Raw genomic sequence first — 22284 nt, forward strand, 5'->3', positions numbered from 1 at the left:
TTTTTTTCTTAGGAAGAAGAGGTTCACTAGGTTCAAAAGGCAAACTAGGTCCTCCTGGTTTGGGTATCCCAGGAATTGATGGAAAGCCTGGGGAACCTGGATTAATAGGTCTCCTGGGAAACACAGGGTTACCTGGTCTCAAGGGACAGTCTGGAAGGCCAGGAGTCTTTGGTGTGCCAGGTAAGATCTTGCAAATATGTGTTTTGCTATAGAAAGCTAGTCAGTCTCTGCAAAAATATGTCAGTCATGGTGATATGTAATTAACCCTAAGTTGAAAATACAGAAATAGTTTACATTAGCAGTTTTCATATACAGACCTGTATGATCTTATATGGAAGACAAATCAATCATCATTTCCTTAATGATTTAGGATATCTAAAAGCTGTTATGAACTAGTACCAAATTTTCTACAGTGCTCTTTAGAGAATAGGTTACTTAACATTGTTTTCTGTATGGCAATGTCTGAAACAGAACACTAGCTAGTTAACATCCAGAGTCTTCCCAGCATAAAGAAAGTGTAAAGAATTTAATAGCTCTTACTCAGCATCCCTTTTCAAATGGATAGCTTATTAATGCTACCTTTCTTCTTTTTTCTGGGGAAAAAAGGAAAAAAAAGCTCAGGTCTTGAGTCTCTCAGAGTTATGACTCAGACTGTTACAGAGCTGACGTAAGTAGGTAATCTCTATAGAGTATTAGAGTTGTTTAGTTGGATTATTTTTTTCAGAAATGTTTGAACTTGCTTTGTAGAATAAAAGAAATCACATATGTAATGCAGCTTTTTTAACAAAGATTTTCTGGTACTCTTAAATCCTTTGTTACACTGTTGCAAGGAGATGGTAGGTACACTTTCATATATACAACTGCAAAAATGATGAACATGCAGGCCAAACCTAGGCTTCTAATGTTATTTGAGATGAGCTGTCATGTCCTGGCTGGCTCCCAGCTCCTGAGCAAGAAAGGAATGTCTTTCCCACACATTCTGTGACAGATGTCACAGCTCAATACAGACATCAGGTATATTAAAGTCACTCTCAATTATTTCAATAATTGGTAAAAGCTATTGCAGCTGATAGTAACCCCTCAAACTACCCAGATTGATCTGTATGTAAGTGCTGTTTCAGTTGTTAAAAACTTGTGAACTTGCTTCTACAGTTATGTTCTAGAAATGGAGAAAAGATTAAAAGAATCAATTAACCATTTAAATTGTAGACACATGCATAACTTTCTTAAGTAATGTTCTATGTTACTGATCAGTATTAATGAATACATTTCTATTGTTTCATTTCCACAGGCCCTAGAGGAGAGCCAGGCATAATGGGCCCGTTAGGAATTCCTGGACCCCCTGGCAGGATTGGAAGTCCAGGCAACCCTGGTATCAGAGGCAAGTGACAAAATTATGTGCCTTCACTATTCCTTAAGAATACAGGAGCTTAACCAGAATTTCTTTGTGTCTCGGTAAATCTTTGACTTCTGGACCCTTGCAGTCTACCAACAGAACAATAGAGTTTTCTTTCAGTAGTACTGAATTGTCACCTTTCCTACTTCACTGGTATTTGTAAAAATGGTTAATGACTTGCTACAGAGCTTCTTGCTCTGTTTTTGTTTTTTGTCTCATTCATGTTAAACATATTATCTTTAGAAAATATATTTTCTTTCAGGTTCTTTTGGCTCTCCAGGGCTAAAAGGAAGAAAAGGGTTTATTGGAGCACAAGGCGAACCAGGTGACAAAGGTTTTCCTGGACCATCTGAAACCTTGGTTGTGATTGGAAATAAAGGAGAACAAGGCTCAAAAGGTACACATTCACTTTTTCATCATTCAAAACTAGTTAGGGTTATCATCTGTGTTGCAGTTTCAGTGGATTCTAACATATGGAAGACAGTAACTTTACTACTCAAAGTATTCACACAGCTTTCTAATAATTATTGCCAAACACTCTAACTGTCCTTTCTTGTGAGATAGCTGGATATTACCTTGAATATTTATCTCCATTTTAACAGGTCCATCCTTAATAATCCTCACATTGTAATGTTAAATCAGTAATAAAATGTGATTGTAAGAAGTTTATATAAATAAATCCTATGTGTCTTTACACACATAATAACCTTTGAGCAGAAACAAGTATGCTTTCCAGCTGAATACCATATTGTAAAGAAGTTGACTCTGCTTAGATATGTTTGACTGTCAGAGGATTTATTTTTTGTATAATATTAGTAGAGACTCGGCATATGAGTTGTGCATTCTCAACTAATGCTGTTGGGCTCTGTGTAGATCTTTTCATGTGGTAGATTTCAGAAACTTCCTTTTGTCTCCATACGGGAAATAGAGAAGGCATGGACTGTGAGCTTCTCTCTTGTGTTTGTCAATAAAATATTTAAAATAAAATATTTAAAATTTTTAAAATAAAATTTTACTCCATTGCAGTTTCATTATTTTAAAAGAGAAAACTCACATTCTAAAATGCTGTTCTGCAATTTTTCTTTTTAATGAAACCATTTTAGGAGTCCAAGGAAGAATGGGCCTAAAAGGAGAAAAAGGAGATGCAGGTGTCCAAGGTCCCCCAGGTCTTATTGGATCTGAAGGAGTACGTGGTGTACCAGGTATGGAGTATGTATGTTGAAAATTACCATATCACATGAAGGGTAAGATAATATTATTTTGAAAGTTACTGGGTCTTCAGTGAAAATAAGTCTTAATTCAGTGTAAATTATAAACCTACCATTCACAGTTTGCTCTGACAACACCAGGCCCTCATACGTAATAATACACATTGACCTTGAATGAATATGATGGGGTTTTTTTCCAAATTAATGCTAATAAAAATTTTACTTCTCTGTACTTCTGTATTTTTGGTTAAGAAAATTTGTTTCTAGAAATTGCAATAGTGTAATTAGATGCATAGAAATTTTGACAATTACGAAATTAGAAATAATTTTAGTCTTGTAATTGAAACGGCTCCTGTCATGATGGGATTAACCAGTATCATCACTGATACATCCTCTGTAGTTGTTGCAGTGTAGCCATCACAAGAAAAGCTGCAAATACTTTAGTACACTCTGACTTCTTATGGGAGAAAATCAGACCTGACGTGCTTAAATATTCAGGGATTACCAATACCCTGGAGTTTAGACATCTGGGCATTCTAGATGAAACTCTACTTTGCAATCGTTAAACTGATTGTTAATTTAGCTAAATTAATCTAAAGTGATTGTGACACATTGAGAAACCAGTGTGAACTCAGGTGAACCATGGAAGGAAAGTCCAACACATGAATAGAAATTGCTGATCTTGATAAAATGTTCAAAGGTTCAGTTGCCATTCTGAAGTGCTGTGGTGAGTCACAAACCTTAGTATGTCAGTGTTGATATTTAAAATATTTGAGTTTTTTTTCCTTGATAACAATTCTGATAATTTTATGTGTATCCAGAGCAGTAGGAAGAATTAAAATTCACTTTTTGTTGATTTATAAAATGACAAGATACCATGCAATGTGTGAAGTAAGATTCTGTATTAATCTCAGCTCTACCAGACAGTTAATATCTAAGCAGGGCATGCATGTGAAAATGACACTTATTTTTTCATCCTGCAGGTGTCAAAGGATTTATGGGTCTTCCAGGGATTCCTGGAGGACAAGGATTTCCTGGTGTACCAGGAAACAAAGGGAACATGGGAATTCCAGGTTATTTTCTATTAAGTCATGTTGAAAATTGATAGAGCTGTACAGAAGTATTCACGCAGATCTGCCCAGAGAGGTTGTGGGTGCCCTGTCCCTGGAGGTGTTCAAGACCAGACTGGATGGGGTCCTGGGCAGCCTGGTCTAGTATTAAATGTGGAGGTTGGTGGCCCTGCATGTGGGAGGGGGGTTGGAGATTCATGATCCTTGATGTCCCTTCCAACCCTGGCCATTCTGTGATCTGAGCGGTTACTGTAAGCACACAGACAATACTTACTCAAGTTGAGATTTATTCTCTGCAGTATTTTTAGACTACTTACACCCCAGCATTTGCCTGAATTACAGAAAGGAGGTCTCTCTGTCTTGAATTTTAGACTGGAACAATAATAATGTACTGTAACTGACTATCTCTGTATATAGCTTATAATAACTTCTTAAATAATAATTTCAGGGCATTAATTATTCAGTTCATGGTAATGTATAGTGGCTTAATCTGTTTTTGTAACCAAATGCCTGGCTAGTTGTCATAAGATTTACAAGTTTCAACTACTGGAATTAGAGAAAATAAATTAAATACAAATAATTTATATACTATTAAATGTAATAAACTTTTTTAAACACATTTGGAATTAAAATCAGTAATTGTACAAAATACTTTTATTTCTGATGAAGAATGAATATCTGAATATACAAGCACTAGTTACCAAACCATGAAATGTGATATATGATTATGATCCATTTAAGAATGCTGTTATTATCTGTGTATTTCCAGGTCAAAAAGGACAGAAGGGATCTCCAGGCTTTCCAGGAACTTCGGGTGACCCTGGTCCAACAGGCTATGGTGGCTTTCCAGGTGAAAAAGGAGACCCTGGGCACCCATCTCCTGGACTCCCAGGAGAACCTGGTCCAAAGGTATAGAGGCAATAGAAACATTGTCAAATTAAACAAAAAGCAGAGTCCTTGACAACAGAAACAGAAAAATGTGAAGCAAGAGTTGTAGAATTTGCAGGAGATATGTAGATTATATGTAGCTTATGGTGATGCATACAAAAATCCTGTTGTACATCAAGAATTGCAGAGAAATAGTCTTAGAAAATGCAAATGTGTTCTCTAAAACTATGTTAGTTTTTGAAAGCCTGTTGATACCTTTTTTTAGCAATATGTATTGTTAGATATGAGTTAGACCAAATGGATGCAATTTTGCTTCATGTTTTGTTTGTTGAGCAAATGTGAATCTTTACATGTGAGATTACCCAAAAGATGTGGTTGATGATATATAGCTGTACTATATCTCCTGTAATTTGTTCAGATTATCAGTTTACTTTCTTTATTAGCTTCTTTATTATCAAGAAAGAGATTGTTGGTTCTGCAAGTCAGTTGTAATTCAAGATAAAATGTGCATTTTACTATTTTGCATACCTGTATATTATGTGTAGAATGTATTTTTGGATCAAAAGAGCAACTGTTAGAATAAAATTAGAAAAAAGTCTATGAAAAAACATCTAAGGACTGAAGTTAATTTGTAAGTTTAAAAAATAAGCATGATTTTTCTATTCTTCAAATATAGAATGTAATGTCATTCTTTACCTGTTTGTGTGCAACTGCTATTTCTTAGGGAGATCCAGGGGCTCCTGGGGTTCTGGGCAGAAAAGGAGAAAAAGGATCCCAAGGTCAGCCAGGACATAAAGGAGCACCAGGATTACCTGGGTTCAGAGGAGAAACAGGAGTTGCTGGAAACCCAGGTATATTTTGTTTTGGAGAGGGATTAAATGCCGATCTGCTACTAGAAGAGAATTTCTCAATAAGCTGCGCAAGGTGCCTGTGGGGTGGCACTTTTACATTCAGCTGTCATAAACCTCAGCAGCTCCCTTACAGTCAGCACAGTCAGGCTAACTACATTCCAAGTGATAATGCCTCTTTTTCTCTCCCAAACTCTTTCTTACAGGGAAACTTGGACTCCCTGGAGATGTTGGTGTTAAAGGACAGCAGGGCCACCCAGGACAACAGGGTGTTACAGGCCCTCCTGGTATGGTATATAGCATTTCTCCCAAATTGCTGCCCTCTGGTTTATTATTTTCTTTGTAATGAGACTGTTGATATTGTTATGAGCTTTTAGACTTTACCTGATATAGTTACATTCTCTGTTAATATTGGTATGAGGCTTTGTTTGTCTTCTCCAATTTCAGCCGAGCTCTTTAACAGCCTATTTTCAATGTTCTCAGTTCAGCTCCGGGAATAAGTTTTAATTTCACTTCAGTACTGTGAAACCTTTTCCTTGATATTCTTCTTTGTTCAGTCTAAAAGTCTCTAGATGTGATAGCAACACAGATAGTAGGAAAGGTTGGTTTTACCTACTAAAAGGGAATAATAAACTAAGACATAACTAGACATGAAGGAGAAAGTAAATTGGTGAGGAAAGAGAAGGAAGAGAGCATGGCAGTCATTTCTTAGCGCAGCAGAAAATATCGAACCATTTAAGAAAATGCGTAAGGGGTAGTGTGTAAATATGTGGCAGAAGAGGTTTGTAATGTGGACTTCATTAAAATTAGTGTCAGTCCCTGCCTTCAAAAAAGGGCATTGAATGTTCTCATATGCAGATCTTCATCTAAATTGTGTTGTTCTGTTGGCTTTTAATGCTGGCTTATCAGCACTTAGCAAAGATCAGAATCTACTCCCGGAAAACTTGATTTTGTAATAAAGCTAGGGAAAGAAAGCATGCTGTTTGTATGGATTTCCAGCACCACGGATTCCATGTTAATAGTGGGAATGGTGGAAATTGTGGGAGTTCTAAATCCACTGAAGTCCAGTGAACTCAATACAAAAGATAGTCTGCTTTTGACAAAAGTTTATATACAAGATGGTTACCTCTCTCATTGAAGTAGCTGCACTAATAATTTTTTTATAAAAGAAATTCAGATCTTTTTTCTATGTAAACTAATAGAAGTAAAAATGATACTGTGGTCCTTTTTAATTCACAGGTGCTGCCGGATACCCTGGAGAAAACGGACTTGCTGGTGAGAGAGGTAATCAGGGTCAGGATGGTATGCCGGGTGCTCCAGGAGTAAAGGGAGAACCAGGTAACTGCAGTGAAATACTTGCATTATATTTTAAAAATTACTTTTTTTTCTCTAGCTAAACTGACAAGAATTTTTTGGGGAAGGATTAATAAGAAAACTGTGTGGAACCAAAGAGGACTTTATGGGTAGAAGGCTTTTAATTTTACGTAATTTATTGACTTTCTATGTAATTGTAGTACAAGCTATTAATGAAATGCATGTCACTCATCTGTTACACTGTGATTGGTCATAATTTCCCCTTAAAATGTTAATTTTTGCAAGAGTCTCAGTAGTACTGTTAATGATTATAATGTGTTTCCCTGAGAAAACCTAGGAGAACCAAAATCCATTTAAAGAAGGGGTCTCAGCTTTCACACGAAAAGGATGAAAGGAATCAGTGTGTAAAAGCTTTCAGCTGAATGTCATTCCTGATATCATCAGTGTCCGCAGATAGATACAATCCTGTGTTGAATTCTGACAAAATGTTCTCATATTTTACGGTCAAAATGTTTTTAATATATTAATATCTTAAAAATAAAATAAAATCCTGAGAAGGCATTCCTAATAAGCCTTTTCACAGAATCACAGACTTGTAGGGATTGGACAGGACCTCTGGACATCATCCAGTTCAATCCTGCTGCTAAAGCACATTCCCTAGAGTAAGTTACACAGGAAAGCGTCCTGGCAGGTTTTGAATATTTCCAGGGAAGGAAGTTCCACTGCCTCTTTGGGCAGCCTGTTCCAGTGCTCTGTCACCCCCAAGTAAAGAATTTTTTCTTCATGTTCAGATGGAACTTCCTGTGCTCCAAACTGTGCTTGTTGCCCTGACAAAAGATTCTGGCCCCATCCTCTTGACACCTGCACTTCAGATATTTGTGTTTTTTCATATTCAGTTTTGAGTAATCACTGTTAAAGTATTTTCATTTTTTATAACTACATATGTTATTTTATTTTTCTTTTTGACTAATGCAAATTGTTACTTGGCTTTTTCCTCTTGAAAATAAGTTTTGTCTTTTATTTATTATAGACTCTCCCTCATATACAACTGGTAAATAAGAATTCTGCTGTAAAGAAAAGCATAGAAATAGCATTTGTATTTCAGGATAGCACCGATTCAAAATATAAAGCATCAGTTATTGGCTATATAACAAAAACCTATGTTTTTATTCAGTGAATTTTGAAGTGAAATATGAAGTGCTAGACAATGATATTTTTGAGCAATTACTTTGGTCTATTAAGTATAGTGTGACCTAATATTTTGTAGGAGCACCAGGGAGAGGAGTCCCTGGCCTTCAAGGTGTTCCTGGTCGTAGAGGTGAGTTTTTGTTTGTTTTTTTTTTCCCCAGAAAGTAGGAGCTTCATTTTTTTTTTTTTTTTTTTTTTATTACTAGAGGCTTCATCTTTAAGATGCTTTTAGATGTTTAGAATCATATTAAATCATACAAGGGCTGCTCTGGAAGTAATGCCTCTTCTTTTATTATATTATTATATATTCCACAACACTGGGGCAGATGCTGGTGATATTGTCCTATCACACCCACCATACGGTCCAGATTTGGCGCCTTCTGACTTCCATTCAGTCAGGATGATGAAAGATGTGGGCAACATTTTCTTACCAATGATGCCATCATAGCAGCTGTGAAACAGTGGGTCAACTCCACTGGTGCAGATTTTTACAAGCGTGGCATGCAGACTCTTGTTCATTACTGGCAAAATGTACAACTAATGGTGGAGACTATGTTGAAAAATACTGTTTTGTAACTGAGAATTTGCTCTATCAACTAGTGTTATTGTGCTCTTGGTTTTATCTGAAATTTAATTTAATAGGATTTGACAGTTCTGATGTTTGAACTAGCATTGCTTCTACTGCTATATCAAGAAATATTCCCCTATCTGACTGATCTTTCTACCCTTTCTTCAAGTTTCTTCCTTTGTATGAGCAAACTCTGAAGTGGAGTTTTAAAAGAAAAGTGGGTGTACACTACCTTGTGCCTTCATGCAACCATTTTGCTTTACAGTAGCAAGATGGCTTTGGGGACATACATATACTAAAACCAAAGGCTGAATTCCACCTTTACAGTATGGTAAATGCATATATTCTGTGTGTAGTCCTATTTCTGAAAGTTGTCATACCATCTCACCATCATGCTGATTCTCCTCAAATGTATTTATACTCTACAGGAGTCAAAGGAGACATGGGGCTGCCTGGTTTTCCTGGGCCACCAGGTATGAAAGGTCATCAGGGTGACCAAGGACCCATTGGACCTCCTGGCTTAATGGGATTACCTGGATTTCAAGGAGCAACAGGCATGGCAATTACTGGCCCAAAAGGGAATAGAGGTATTCCTGGTGCAGATGGAAGACCAGGTATATTGTTATAACTCCTTATTTTCTGAAATGATATACTGATAATTGAAAGCAGAATTCAGCCTGTCCAAAACTCAAGATTGGAGGGAATTCTACCCCAGAGAGCTTCATAATTAAACAGGTAGTTCCTTTACGAATTGATGCTGTGTTACAACTGCAAACACCAGAATGGTCCATGCAGTATGATGTAAGTTTTACTCTCCACTCAATTTTGCTTTCTTCCTTTGCAAGCTGTATGGTGTCTGAAATTTGACTTCAAAGAAATGAGATGCCATGCATGTTATTCCAGACATAACTACAACTAAAAGATATATTAAAAAAAAAAACAACTGTAGTGCTACAGAGGATTGCAAGAACTCATCTCTGATCTCAGATTAAATTAAGAGGCTAGAGAAAAATGAATTTTAGTTATTCATTCATTCATTTTATTTTTTTTTAAATAAATGGGCATATTTCCTTGGGAGGTCACTGAGACAATAAACATTAAGTACCATTATAGAGCTGCATTGTATGTAATGTATGTGAAATGGTGTTGGTGGTGCTCTTCACATATTCTGTTTCTGTACAGGTATACCTGGTTTTCAGGGGCTGCCTGGTCTTCCCACTATGAGCATAAAAGGAAGCAAAGGTGTCAGAGGAGCAGATGGCATACAAGGACCAATGGGCCCAGCTGGTGACAGTGGTCCTCCGGGTCCAAAAGTCAGTGAAAGGGATGCTATGTGTTTCTTTTACATTGAAAACATTGAAAACAGTGTTTCAACTGTAAATTTCATTCTTACCATGAAAATAACACCAAGAGTGAAAGAAAGAAATGTGTAATATAGATACCAAAATGGATATTGAAAACAGTTGTCATAGAGTTGAGCAGACCAAAAAGGAATCATTGAGTATTTTGACATGTCATTTCTTTGACCATTAGGTATTAGAGAATAATATTAACAATGATATGACTGTTTCTAACACGCTGAAAAATTGAGCAAATTATTTTAGTTGTAGGATGTTCTATGTACATAACAAAGTATTTTCGAACAAAAAAGAAATGTTCTTCATTGCATGCAGATGTTGCTTTGTCTTTATTATTGATGATATCTGATTTGCAGGGAGTAGAAGGTCGACCAGGTTATCCTGGAGCTAGAGGGGACCCTGGCTTTCTTGGATTTCCAGGTGTAAAAGGTATTTGTGTATTTATTATGTACGCTTCTATGTGACAAACAGAAAAATTTCCATATCGTGTTGTAACAGTACATGTAATAGCACCTACCAGGTCAGATCCTAGAGACATGGAGTTTGTCCATCAAGAGCAGAATGTATGTCTGCTATGAAAGAAAGCATTCACTAAGTGAGCATTTTTTTAGTTAGATGCTCTGAGTATGTTCAAAAGCTGTTAAAGTGAGGAACGGCTACAACTTCAATTGTCTCCATTTCAGGCAACTTATAAATGTTTATCTTACTAATGATGTATAAGGACATTGGAACTGGATTTGCTAATTAGAAATGCCATACCACCACTAAAAAATGAGATTTTTGACAACCTCTTAGCTGTAAACTCAAGAGTATTTAATCATAATTATGATACAAAGCACTAGGTTGTTTGCTTGCCATAGAACAGTCCTGATTATGATCTCATTCACCAGTTGGTCTGCTGATAATACATTTTATAGTTTAGACTTATTCATTTTACGTTCCCAAGGGTTAGTAAGATAAGCTACTGGCTAAGAATTCTTTTGAATGTGTATGTGTGATCTGATTTAGGCCTGCATCATTCCAATATGTTCATTTTCAATTATCTAATATAAAATAATACACAATTGTCATTTACTTATTAAACCCACTGCTTTGTGTTCCATGCTGTATATTTTACATTTACGGTTCTAATTTTAAAAATCACTGTATAGACAATAATTATACTTTCTCATTTCTTCACATTGTCAGTCAAATCTCCTGGCTCAATAAAAGGTTTCCTTTATTATTATTTACAGCAGAACTGTTAGGGAATATTCTGGATGTAACCTCATTTTACACTGTGAAAGGAATTGTTTATTAAGTTTCAAACTTTCGAAGAACTTCATAATCCTCCTAACAGCCATCAATATAACTGACAATTGGGATTGAAGGGAGTTGAACAGCATTACAGGGATATGGAAACAAATTATTAACAGATTACACTTGGCCTATAAATTCCAAAGTAACAAAAGACATGTGGAAGTGCACTCTCCTATTTCAAATGAGGCTGTTGACTATGTTACTCTTCAGAAAGTTTGCATGGATCATGCAAGACTCATAAATCTGACAGTTGTTTTGACCTTTCAAACCAGAAAAAAAAACAACCATATTTCCAATCTCTTTCTTCAGGAGAGAAGGGTAATCAAGGACCACCTGGACCACGAGGGGCAGAAGGACCAAGGGGACTGAAAGGCCAACCTGGTAACTATTATACTAATAGTTTTATTCTAATACCAGCTAACTTAGCTTGATGTTGTTGGATGTTGTTGTTGTTTTGTCTGTCTTTAACATTTTTGCTTGTTTTTAACATAAGAGTTCTTCATTCCATTTTTCTTCTAGGTCCACCTGGTGTCTCTGGGAGAATATTCTCTGTCCCAGGGACCAAGGGGCCTCCTGGTCTGCCAGGAATCCCAGGAACACCAGGTGATCAAGGAATTCAAGGGATTCCTGGACTACAAGGTAGTTTATAACTTTATCTCTGAACATGTTTGTGTGTCTCATGTGATGGAACACTTCAGTTTGCCAGGAAAACATACAGCTGGATAGAAAATTGATATATTTATTGAAATACTTCTCAGAATTTAAAAATAACTCGTTATTTTTATTATTCCCTTGTTAACAACCTTGTATTTGTAACCTGTCCCATTCCATCTGCTCAGCACAGCTGCTGTCAAAGAGTGTGCAAGTTTTTCCCTCAAATAAGGCTAATGAACAAAAATGGTATATAAAAAAAAAAATTTAGTCAAAACATTCATTGTTTTCATATGAGCAGAAACATTCTCAAGAGCGTTTCTCATTTCTGAGGTAACACAGGTAACAAGTACTGTAGCTGTGCTACAAAGTGATTGTGTCTATCACAGTCTGGAGGTGGGAAGGTAAAGGTGACTGTTTCTCTATTAAAAGTGAAGCCTGCCATGGCTGTGAGGAATGTGGGAACAAGAATCAAGTGGGATGAGGTGGATGTTTGCTCAACTGCTGTTCTCATACCACAGCTTTCCACACCAGGAGGGAACTTCGCAGAGTCTTGGACCTGCTAGAAAGCATGACTGACTCAGGAATGGCAAAATTCCCTCTGACATAACAAAGCAGGCATTAAATAACTGGTTTTTTACACCTTAAAATTGTTTTACAAAGGCGCTACATTACTTGTGGTATGAACTGTGAACAACATGATTATGGCCTGTTATTATGTTTTTGAAATATTCCTATAGTTTAACATATGCTAAAAGTAAAAGCTGTTTGCTGTGATTTATGTACAAGTTCTTTATGAGAATAATATTTTTCTAAATATATTCAGTACTTCCTTGTCATCTTCCTAATGTGAAATATGCTGATAGTAATACTACGGACAGACCCAACATTTGTGAACTTTGCGCTGCTGTTTTTATTCTAACACAGCTACATTCACACAGGGATTTTAACTTCATTTATTAGCATTTATTAAAATCTAGTATAATACTGCTATATTAATCTGTTTTTTCTTTATTACTGTTTAGGACCTAAAGGAGTAAAAGGTCTACCAGGAAGTTTTGGTCGTCCAGGTCAACCAGGACAGCCTGGTCCAAAAGGAGACAGAGGATTTCCAGGACAAAGAGGTATAGGAAAGCAGACATCTGTTTGACTACTACTGAAATTATTAAAAAAACAAACAACAACAACAAAAAAAAAACTGTATTCCCAATTTTCATCAAGTAGTCTTTTAGCATATATTGAGATTCTGTAACAGTTGCAGTAGCACATGCTTAGCTTTTAACTTTCATGTTCACAACAGAAATAGCAGTTAACAACATTTATAAAAGCGTGCCTTGCCTGTGCTCCTCTATTACTTACTACATTTATTCACCCACTTGAAAATCTGTTCAAATCAGTGTGCCTTTACATGATGTCAACTTGAATATTTAAACTGAATATTTTTATTGAGTCAACATAAAATTAAAATTTAAACTTTAAAAAAAAAAGTTTTCACAATGTCACAAATAAATGCAAAGTAAAGCTAGGTCCAAAAAGGAAAGTTATGGGAGCTAGATTCAAAGGAATTAATGTATCTAATAAAAACTGTTATTCATTTTTAATTTAATTTTTTTTTGTTTACTTTCAAATGGTTTCACTAATTCAAGTAAAGCTGGAATTCAAAGAACTTGATAATATTTGCTTCAACTTCACAGGGCAACCTGGATTGATTGGCTTCCCTGGCCTACAGGGATTGCCTGGATCACCAGGATCTACCATCACTGGTCCAACAAGAAGAGGTTTTATCTTCACTAGACATAGTCAGACAACAAAGATTCCTTCATGCCCACCTGGGACATCACAAATCTACATTGGCTATTCACTGCTTTTTGTACAAGGAAACGAACGAGCGCATGGACAAGACCTTGGTACTATATTAGTAAAATGTTCATGTCACCTTCTGTAGAGTACAGAGAGTAGAGTAGTGATAGGCTGTCTTCATGAAACCAAACTCGTTGTGTCTAAAATGAACATCAGCTTCAACCATCAGTGATCTGCTGCTCTGAGTCAATTTCAGTAATCACAATTTGAAAGACAACTTTCCTTCTTGTTCTTCTATACTTCCTTTTGCTCTCCATACACTTTTCTTCAGGAGCAATTTGGTTACTTCTAAATAGATGCCTAGTGTAAATGTCAGTAGCATCTCTGTAGAGCTGGTAGTAATATTACGAGGTCTAGGAGAGCACAGTGCTTTGTGGATGCCAGATTGAATCCTATGAAGTGTCAGAAATGGCCCCATAAGCTTGTGTTTAATCCCTGCTATTGTGTCAAGGACTGATATCATTCAGTAAGACAGTATTTTTTTTAACAGACGTTGTTCTTGGCCCTTGATTTTTTTAAATACTTACTTTTATCTATGCGATAAGTATTTTGATTTCATGCAATTTTACTGTATAGACACTTAACTCTTCATAGTCATTCTTTTTTTTTTGATTTTTCACTGGTCTCCTTTGTCATGCTGAATATAGTCTCCTATTTGTCACAAATTTTTCTCTTTTGTAATTTAGGAACAGCTGGTAGCTGCTTGCAGAGATTTACTACCATGCCATTCTTATTCTGCAACACCAATGATGTGTGCAGTTTTGCTTCTCGCAATGACTATTCATACTGGCTGTCAACTGCAACATCAATGCCAGTAGACATGGCACCAATTTCTGGTAAAGCACTAGAGCCTCATATAAGCAGGTAAGAGTATAAGAATTTTAGTTTTTATGGCCAGTAGCCAAACAGAAGAGCGTAAGTTATTTTGAACAATAAATCTTAGAGAAGACCTTTACCTCAGTAATTAAGGCACTTTTGATTATTGCTTTATTTTTTTATTTTTTTATTATTCATCTGAATATATCAGATAGTCAGTGATACTCTGAGGAAAGTTAAACTATAGGTAAGCTACTGCCACAGGCTTAATTAGTATAGCTGACATGAGAAAAGGGAAAACATTTCTACTGTTTGTAATGACATAGAGATATATATATCTCTTCTAATATATGTGACATTTTAATACTAATGTCACATATATTAGAAGCAGGCTAAAGTGGCATAATGATAGTTTCAATGTTTGTAATACAGTACAAGTCAATTTCTGTTTTCAATTACATATAATAAATTTACTGTAGTTGTTGAAGAACATTATAAACTGGAGCTGCTATAAAACACCCTCATATAAATGTGAACCTTTTCAGGTGCTTTAGGATGCCTGAAAAAGATAAAGAGCCTCTTAAGGGGGGAAAGCTTTAAAAGATCAAAAGTAAGAAAAAAAAAAAGAAAAAAAAATAGGAAGGCAAGCTTTCAACTCTTCCTTCAAGCCTGCTCTGCACAGTTGTTGCAATCTAGCAGCTCAGCTTCATATTTTTTTCATTTAGGAAATAAAACATTTTTTAAATTAACATTAGCAAATAAAGGTATAGAACTTTGATCTAAACCATAGCAACATGAAATAACGAGCACATGATGAAAGTAAAATTCAGTGCCTTACCTTGGTAAGGGCAGTATTAGGAAGGTCAGATGCTCTGGGATTAGTTCTTACCTTTCACCAACTTCCATCTAATAGATATTGCAAAAAGGGTATTTGGATTACCTTCAATTTTACTAATCTCCTCATTCAACACCGGAAATGTATCTGAGGTACAGTATTTCTAGTGAGCCCTAGGTTTGGGTTGCTAGTATAGCAGATACCATTTTTGGTCTGCTTACATATCTTCCCTCACTCTGCACTGAATGCATACGTGCTTCTTCTTACAGATGCGCTGTCTGTGAAGGACCTGCAATGGTAATAGCAGTTCACAGCCAAACAACTGCAGTTCCTGCTTGTCCAGGAGGCTGGATATCTCTCTGGAAGGGCTTTTCTTTTGTTATGGTAAAGATAAAAACAGTGAAAATACTCATTTTCCTTCGTCTCACTTTCAGTGGCATTTTCATCTAGGTTTCTGTCTTAATAACGGCTAATTTTTTTTTCTTTGCCTGGAATGAGGTAATAATTCTATTAACTCTTATTTAATGACAAAAGCATAGAAACAACTATTCTGATACGTCGGGAAATAAGTGGCAGAAGGAAAAGGGGGCACAATGAAAGGAAAACGACTGGATTTTAGTCTCACAAAAATAACTGCACACTCATGTGTTCTGCTGAGCTCTTGGGAGGAGGACAGGTTTGGGGCCTGGGGTGGTTAAAGCAGTCCTGACCGTAGACGTACAGATATAAGCTACCTGCTACTATGCCTGGCAGCTCTTTTATAATTCAGATCTTTGGGCCAATCTTCATAGAAAGCTAAAAATCAAAACAAATGCAGTACACTCTGTACAAAGGACTGGTTCAGCAATTTTGGTGCCATAACGAGGTATTAGTGAAGAAAGTTAATAATGTGCTTGCAAGGTGAGAACTGAGAATGGGAATAAGGGGTGTATCTATACCAGGGGGAGAGGCACTTCGCCTTTGTTATCCATGACTGAGGCATACCATAGGGATGCCAGCAAATGAAGGTAAGAGACAGAAATAAAAATCCCTCTTGAAAGGTCTAATTGGTTTGGTTTGTTTGTTGCATGATGGAAAGTCCTCTTAGTGTGGAATTTGTCACTCCTGTCATTTGGCCCTAAGTTATAATAAACATCTTTGGAAAAAAAAAAAATTTTCTCAGCTTCTGGCTGAATCACAGTCTTTTCAAACATCATCAAATTTAAATGTATTTTTCCAGCAAATATTCTGCTGTCATAATTATTTTAGAGCTCTTTCTACAAGCATTGTCCAACATCAGAGAATGAAAATGCCGCCTTTGCTTTTTTTTGTGTTTGGAGAAGGAATCAATTTAACAAAAAATATGAATGGGAGCACACACACAAGATGAAATTTAACTTATTTGTAGTTCAGTTACTGTAGCCCTCAAATGGATGGAAGCCAGCTACTTTATAGACATTATATTCATTACATTTTTATGGCTTTTCTTAGAGCAGAAAAAGGCCTTTGCAAGAACTAAGAAATAGTGTAATTATGCTTGAATTTTCATAAAGTTTCTGTACTTCATTGCGAGTCTGATAAAAACTAATCTATGCTAATTTTTGTCTTGTCCAAGATATGGCACAGAACATATGATAAACTTCAGAGATTTTTTTTTTTGCCTGCAGTTTAGTAAAAACTGATGTAAAAGTTCTCCTTTAAAAAAATTATTATTGGTTGTTACAGTATACAAGTGCCGGCTCAGAAGCTTCTGGCCAAGCACTGGCATCTCCTGGATCTTGTCTGGAAGAATTTCGAGCCATCCCATTCATAGAGTGTCATGGCAGGGGGACGTGCAACTACTACACAAACTCCTACAGTTTCTGGTTGGCATCACTAAATCCAAGAAGAATGTTCAGGTAAACTGTACTTTCTCAGCAGCCTCAGCCCCACTTCTTTCACCTATGCACATTTGCATCCATGCTGCAGATGGCTTAGAAGCCACTAACTGCCTACGTAACAAGCAAGGTCTCCCCTAGTAATTCCCATCAGATTAGACATTCCCATTTGTCAGGTTTATGGTCATTCCATAGCAAAAAGAGACCTAAAGTGAGACAAACATCTGATTCGTAGTCATAGAATGGCTTGGCATGGAAGGGACCTTAAAGACCATCTTGTTCCAGCTCTCCTGTCATGGGTAAGGACACTTCCCACTACATCAGATTGCTCAAAGCCCTATCCAGCATTTCTAGGAAAGGGGCATCCATGTCTTTTCTAAGCAACCTGTTCTGATGCCTCACTACCCTCACAGTGCAGAATTTCTTCCTTATATCTAACCTAAATCTAACCTTTTTCAGTTTAAAGCCCTTACCCTTGTCCCTATGTTGTTGGGATCCCCAGGGGTGAACCCAAAACTTGAGGTGGAGTCTCTAGAGAGCGGAGCAGAAGGAGAGGAGCACCTCCCTCACCTGCTGTTTACACTTGCTTTGATGTAACCATGGTTACAGTTGGCTTTCTGGGCTGCAAGCATGTGACACCAAGTCACATTGAGGTCTTCCTCAACCAAAAACTTCCAAGTCCTCCTTCTCAGGGCTCCTCTCAATCTATTTTCTACCCAGCCTGGATTTCTGCTCAGGGTTGCCCCGACACATCTGCTGGATCTTGAAGTTAGCCTTTTTGAACTTCATTCCATATACAGAGTTTCATCACCTCTCCCTAGTTTTTAAAACATTTACTTTTGTTGTTGTTCATTCTTTTAGGAAACCTATGCCACAGACATTGAAAGCAGGAGAACTAGAAAACATCATCAGCCGTTGTCAGGTCTGCATGAAGAGACCAGTCTAAACAATGGAGTCTTGACAGAGCAAGAAACCCTGCTTTTATTGCAAAGAATTGCTTAAATTTGGAGAGCTATAATTTATTAAAGTCCAGCTGCACCTGGAAAGAAAACTATGATTGCCAGTGCAGCACTGTGGTGAGGTAGGGCAACAGTTTGACTTTCGTCTTTGGCAATTGACAAAGCACTTTGTTGGAGTAAGCTTGTAATGACACAGTTCTGGAGAAGACCCTGCAGACTGTCATCTCTAAGCTGCATCTTCATGATAAAATCTGTGGTACTGCCAAATCTTTAATGAAGGACATTAATGCTGCCTCGTGTCATGTGCTTTTCAAATGGCAAGAAAAACAAAATGCTCTAATATCAGCTTACAGATGATCAGTGTTCAAAGCAGGTATAATTTAAGATGAAAATCCGGCACTTACGAGAGACAGGGTTCGATATGAAATATTTTCAGTGCACTTTTAAATACATATTGATTAATTTAGGGTTGGTCTGGTTTGGTTTTCTTGTCTAATAAACAAGCATTTCCCCACTTAGCTCACCTTTCCTTGGCTGGGAAACAGACATACAGTCTTATTTGTGTCACTGCAATAATAATGACTTTCAACTTTCAACTAGCCAGGAAGGAAGCTACTAAGGATGTGCACTGGCTGTGTTCTCTTGAGTGACTTCAGCTAAGTGCTGCCTAATTGAAAGTGTAAGAAAATCTTCTTTAGATACCATGCTTTTGACAGAGATTATGGGATCTTAAAAATTCTTCAGAACTTGATGGTATTGAGCCTTTATTTTGTTCCCATGGTTTTGTCCCTACTAAAGAACAAACGTTTAGCATATCATAATTTAAGAAATTAGCAGAATTTACAATGACTCTGTGGTTCAGGAACTCCCACAGCATTACTGGGTTATTACACAGTCTCCAGGAAGCGATCTGTATTTCATTTTCTTAATATTCAATTCTGAAATATTTATCACGAATTATATGCTATTCTGAAATATTGAGCACAAACACTCCTTCAGATTTCATTTATTCCATTCAGTTAAATTCATGCATCCAAAACCGAAACAAGATTGATACTTAAATTGTACCACTGAGCACTGACTTAACAAGAGAACCCAACTGCAAATGAACATGAATACTTGAAAAGCACTTTCATTTACTCACATAACTTATAAAATTGTAGCTCTGATGTTTTTAAAAAAATATTTGTAACATTGCACTTGCAAGGCTATTTAAAATTGTAATGTTAACATTTAAAATGTTAATATTTTAATACTTGCACAAATTATCAGAATTCCAGTATTTAGTTTTATAGTAGAAGCCTAATTCATCTGAAGAGTTCTGTAAATATACCATTTTAAATGTAAGGTAGAGCAATACACTGAAATGCTAAGATTTCTCCTTTAGATCTTTTTTTTTTTTTAAGCCAGTGAAAGTTTATATTGTTTCTGTTAAAATACTTGCATTATGTTTGTCTGTTTGAATTTTCAGTGTTAATCTAACTATGAAACAGTTTCATCTGTGTTTCATGTCATTATCTTCTGATGGAGGTGACTTGAAGATACCATTTCCATGAACTAAATGAATATTTTAAAAGTATTGTTAGCTTGAACAGTTGTATGTTTGCCAAGGTATAATTGTGAATTTGCAGGTTTTTATGAAGAATCTCTATGCAAATGCACTACTGATAAGAAGGTATCAATGTCAAGTTAATATTTAGTCTTTCATTTAAATAAGGTTTGGTGATGGAGGTGTTTTAAGACAATCCTTTGTTATATTAAAAAAAAATCTAAGCTCTGAAATTTCTTTAAATACTCAAAGTAAAATCTATGCCCATTGCTTGTTAAGACTTTTTTTAATTAAGGCTCAGTGCAGTCACATGAAGCCATTGTATATTGTGTGTAACTGTTGACTCAAGGCAATTGTAACGCTTACTAACAAAATACAGGATACAAGTAAATGTGTAATATTAAAGACTGCTGGAAATGTTCAGTAGAGAGTAAAGTATAAAGAGAAGGGATTGTGGTTATAAAGTCAGAAGTATGTTACAATGTGTTATGTCTCATAGAATCACAAAATGAAAGGGACCTTAAAGATCATTTAGTTCCACCTCTCCTGCCATGGGCAGGGACACCTTCCATTAGATCATGTTGCCCAAAGCTACATCCAACCTGGCCTTGAACACCTCCATGGACAGAGCATCCACAGCTTCTCTGGGCAACCTGTTCTGGTGCCTCATCACCCTTGCAGTGAAGAATTTCTTCCTAATCCCTAATCTAAATCTGCCTTCTTTTAGTTTAAAACCATTACCCTCTGTCCTTCTGCTACGCTCCCTAAGAAAGAGTCTATTCCCCTCTTTCCTGCAGGCCCCCTTTAAGTACTAGAAGAGTAGCTATGAGGTCGTCTCAGTCTTCTCTTTTTATTTGGGCCAAACAACTCCAGCTTTCCCAGCCTGACTTTACAACAGAGGTACTCCGGCACTCTGATGGTTATTGTGGCCCTCCTCTGAACCCATTTGAACAGGGCTATGTCTTTCTTATGCTGGAGGCCTCAGAGCCAAATGCAGTGCTCAAGGGAATTTATGCTTTGTTCCCAGTTTTGGATTCTGCTGCACCCTTATCGTGTGACCTTCAAGTTACTAAAAGTAAAGATTTTCATAAATAGCTTTAGATTTTGAGTGCTCCAACTTGGGCTTTCTTTCAAAAGCATGCATCGCTCACAGCTGCAGGGACATATATCAAGCCCAGCTGATACAAGCTGGACACTGAAATCCAAAGAAAAACTTGAAGAAAGTTGATCTTAATCTCTCTCTGGTTGTTGTGAGAATTAGTTAACTCATCTGCAGATAATTTTAGAGCCTTAACAGGAAAGCGCTGAAGAGGTGCAAAGTGTTAACGTGTTGTACTGAAAGAATGAAAAATCAGAAATAATGAGAAAACAATAGGAAGAAAAAAAAAGGAAAAAAAACAAAGAAAAGAAACCTTCTACTAAATACAACCAAATAAAATATTTTGACTAAACGAAAGACTTATTTCACTTGTGCTGTTATTTGTTTTTCATTCATCTCACTACTAATAATCTTTTCCACTACCTATACATAACATTAAGTGTATGTGTATATATATATATGGTGATAAGTGTCAGCTGAAAGTAGGGTGAGGAAGCTGAGGAGGCTCTGCTTGCTCTTGTCCTGCCCTGGAATGCAGGCCTGTGTCCAGGCTCCAGCCCACACCCTGGGATCTGAGCCCTGCTGTACACATGAAAGCACTGGTGAAGAAATTTCTAGCGTGCTTCATGGCTTAGATTTTCATCTTTTTAAAAGCAAAATCCATCTCGATAGTGCGTTGCAGAGACTGGAGAAGTGGTAGAAGAAAGGAGGACTCCCGCCAGCAGGCAGCCGGGGATTGCCTGCTGAGAGGTGCTCAGGAAAACAGCTCGTTTCAAGGAGGCCAAATGAAGGACCGTGTATCTGCAGAGAGACAATGTATAATTTTCTATTCTGTGTAGTTTTTATTTTTACCTTCTAATAGATCGTATTTCAGATTGCTTGCCCCTGTGAAACGGCGCTTTTGGCATTTGTAAGGATGGAATTAGCAAGCTGCATTGACCTTGGATCAATATACACTTCAGTACTTCTGCCTCTGCTGCTCATTTTGACCTCTAAAACATAACTGTGGGCATTAGAAAAAATACGGTGAAAATAGGAAGCTTTTTTATCCTGTTCCAAAAAAAATTATTTGCGGTACTTAACAGCACTTTTCATTTCGCTGCTCTCGGGCTGCTGAAGGACAGCAGGAAAGGGGCGGGGCGGGCGGTCACGGCGCTGCATGGGAGCGTGTCGGGAAACGAGCGTTGTGCTTCTGTGCTGTGTGGGTCGGATGTATTTTACATCGCGCTGACGAGTTTTACACGGTGCTAATTACGTAATGGCCTTAGTGAAGCTTAAACGCGGGCTAGAAGTTCTGAAGTACGCGGTTCCTTGTCAATACCAGCTGAGCACGACCAACGCGCATGCGCACCTTCCGCCTTCCCTCACTAAAAATGGGCGCCCTGCGGCGGGGCCGCACGTGAGGCGCCGGGGGAGCAGCTTCCGCCCGCTTTCCGTCACGTGACGCGCGACCCGCGGCCGGCAGTCTTTACGGCAGCCCGATGGGGTCAGCCCGCCCGGTGGTGGCGCCGCCTCACCTGAA

At 37.2% G+C, this 22284-nt stretch overlaps 1 protein-coding gene across 1 annotated transcript in view; it reads left to right on the forward strand.

Moving 5' to 3' along the window:
* Nucleotides 1–16: 16 nt before the first annotated feature.
* Nucleotides 17–22284, forward strand: part of LOC100539715 (collagen alpha-3(IV) chain) — a 38309-nt gene continuing 16041 nt past the window's right edge. Inside the window, exons 1-21 of the mRNA XM_010716657.2 lie at nucleotides 17–180; nucleotides 1292–1381; nucleotides 1659–1793; nucleotides 2500–2598; nucleotides 3588–3677; nucleotides 4444–4583; nucleotides 5287–5413; nucleotides 5617–5697; nucleotides 6650–6748; nucleotides 7992–8042; nucleotides 8909–9094; nucleotides 9663–9793; nucleotides 10195–10267; nucleotides 11447–11518; nucleotides 11657–11776; nucleotides 12814–12912; nucleotides 13483–13695; nucleotides 14335–14512; nucleotides 15569–15683; nucleotides 17004–17176; nucleotides 18017–18098. Of these exons, the coding sequence (XP_010714959.1) occupies nucleotides 1315–1381; nucleotides 1659–1793; nucleotides 2500–2598; nucleotides 3588–3677; nucleotides 4444–4583; nucleotides 5287–5413; nucleotides 5617–5697; nucleotides 6650–6748; nucleotides 7992–8042; nucleotides 8909–9094; nucleotides 9663–9793; nucleotides 10195–10267; nucleotides 11447–11518; nucleotides 11657–11776; nucleotides 12814–12912; nucleotides 13483–13695; nucleotides 14335–14512; nucleotides 15569–15683; nucleotides 17004–17176; nucleotides 18017–18098 (2331 nt within the window). The 5' untranslated portion in view covers nucleotides 17–180; nucleotides 1292–1314. The remainder of the gene's footprint in view (nucleotides 181–1291; nucleotides 1382–1658; nucleotides 1794–2499; nucleotides 2599–3587; nucleotides 3678–4443; nucleotides 4584–5286; nucleotides 5414–5616; nucleotides 5698–6649; nucleotides 6749–7991; nucleotides 8043–8908; nucleotides 9095–9662; nucleotides 9794–10194; nucleotides 10268–11446; nucleotides 11519–11656; nucleotides 11777–12813; nucleotides 12913–13482; nucleotides 13696–14334; nucleotides 14513–15568; nucleotides 15684–17003; nucleotides 17177–18016; nucleotides 18099–22284) is intronic.

This window comes from Meleagris gallopavo, chromosome 11, assembly GCF_000146605.3.
Source record: "Meleagris gallopavo isolate NT-WF06-2002-E0010 breed Aviagen turkey brand Nicholas breeding stock chromosome 11, Turkey_5.1, whole genome shotgun sequence".
NCBI lineage: Eukaryota > Metazoa > Chordata > Aves > Galliformes > Phasianidae > Meleagris > Meleagris gallopavo.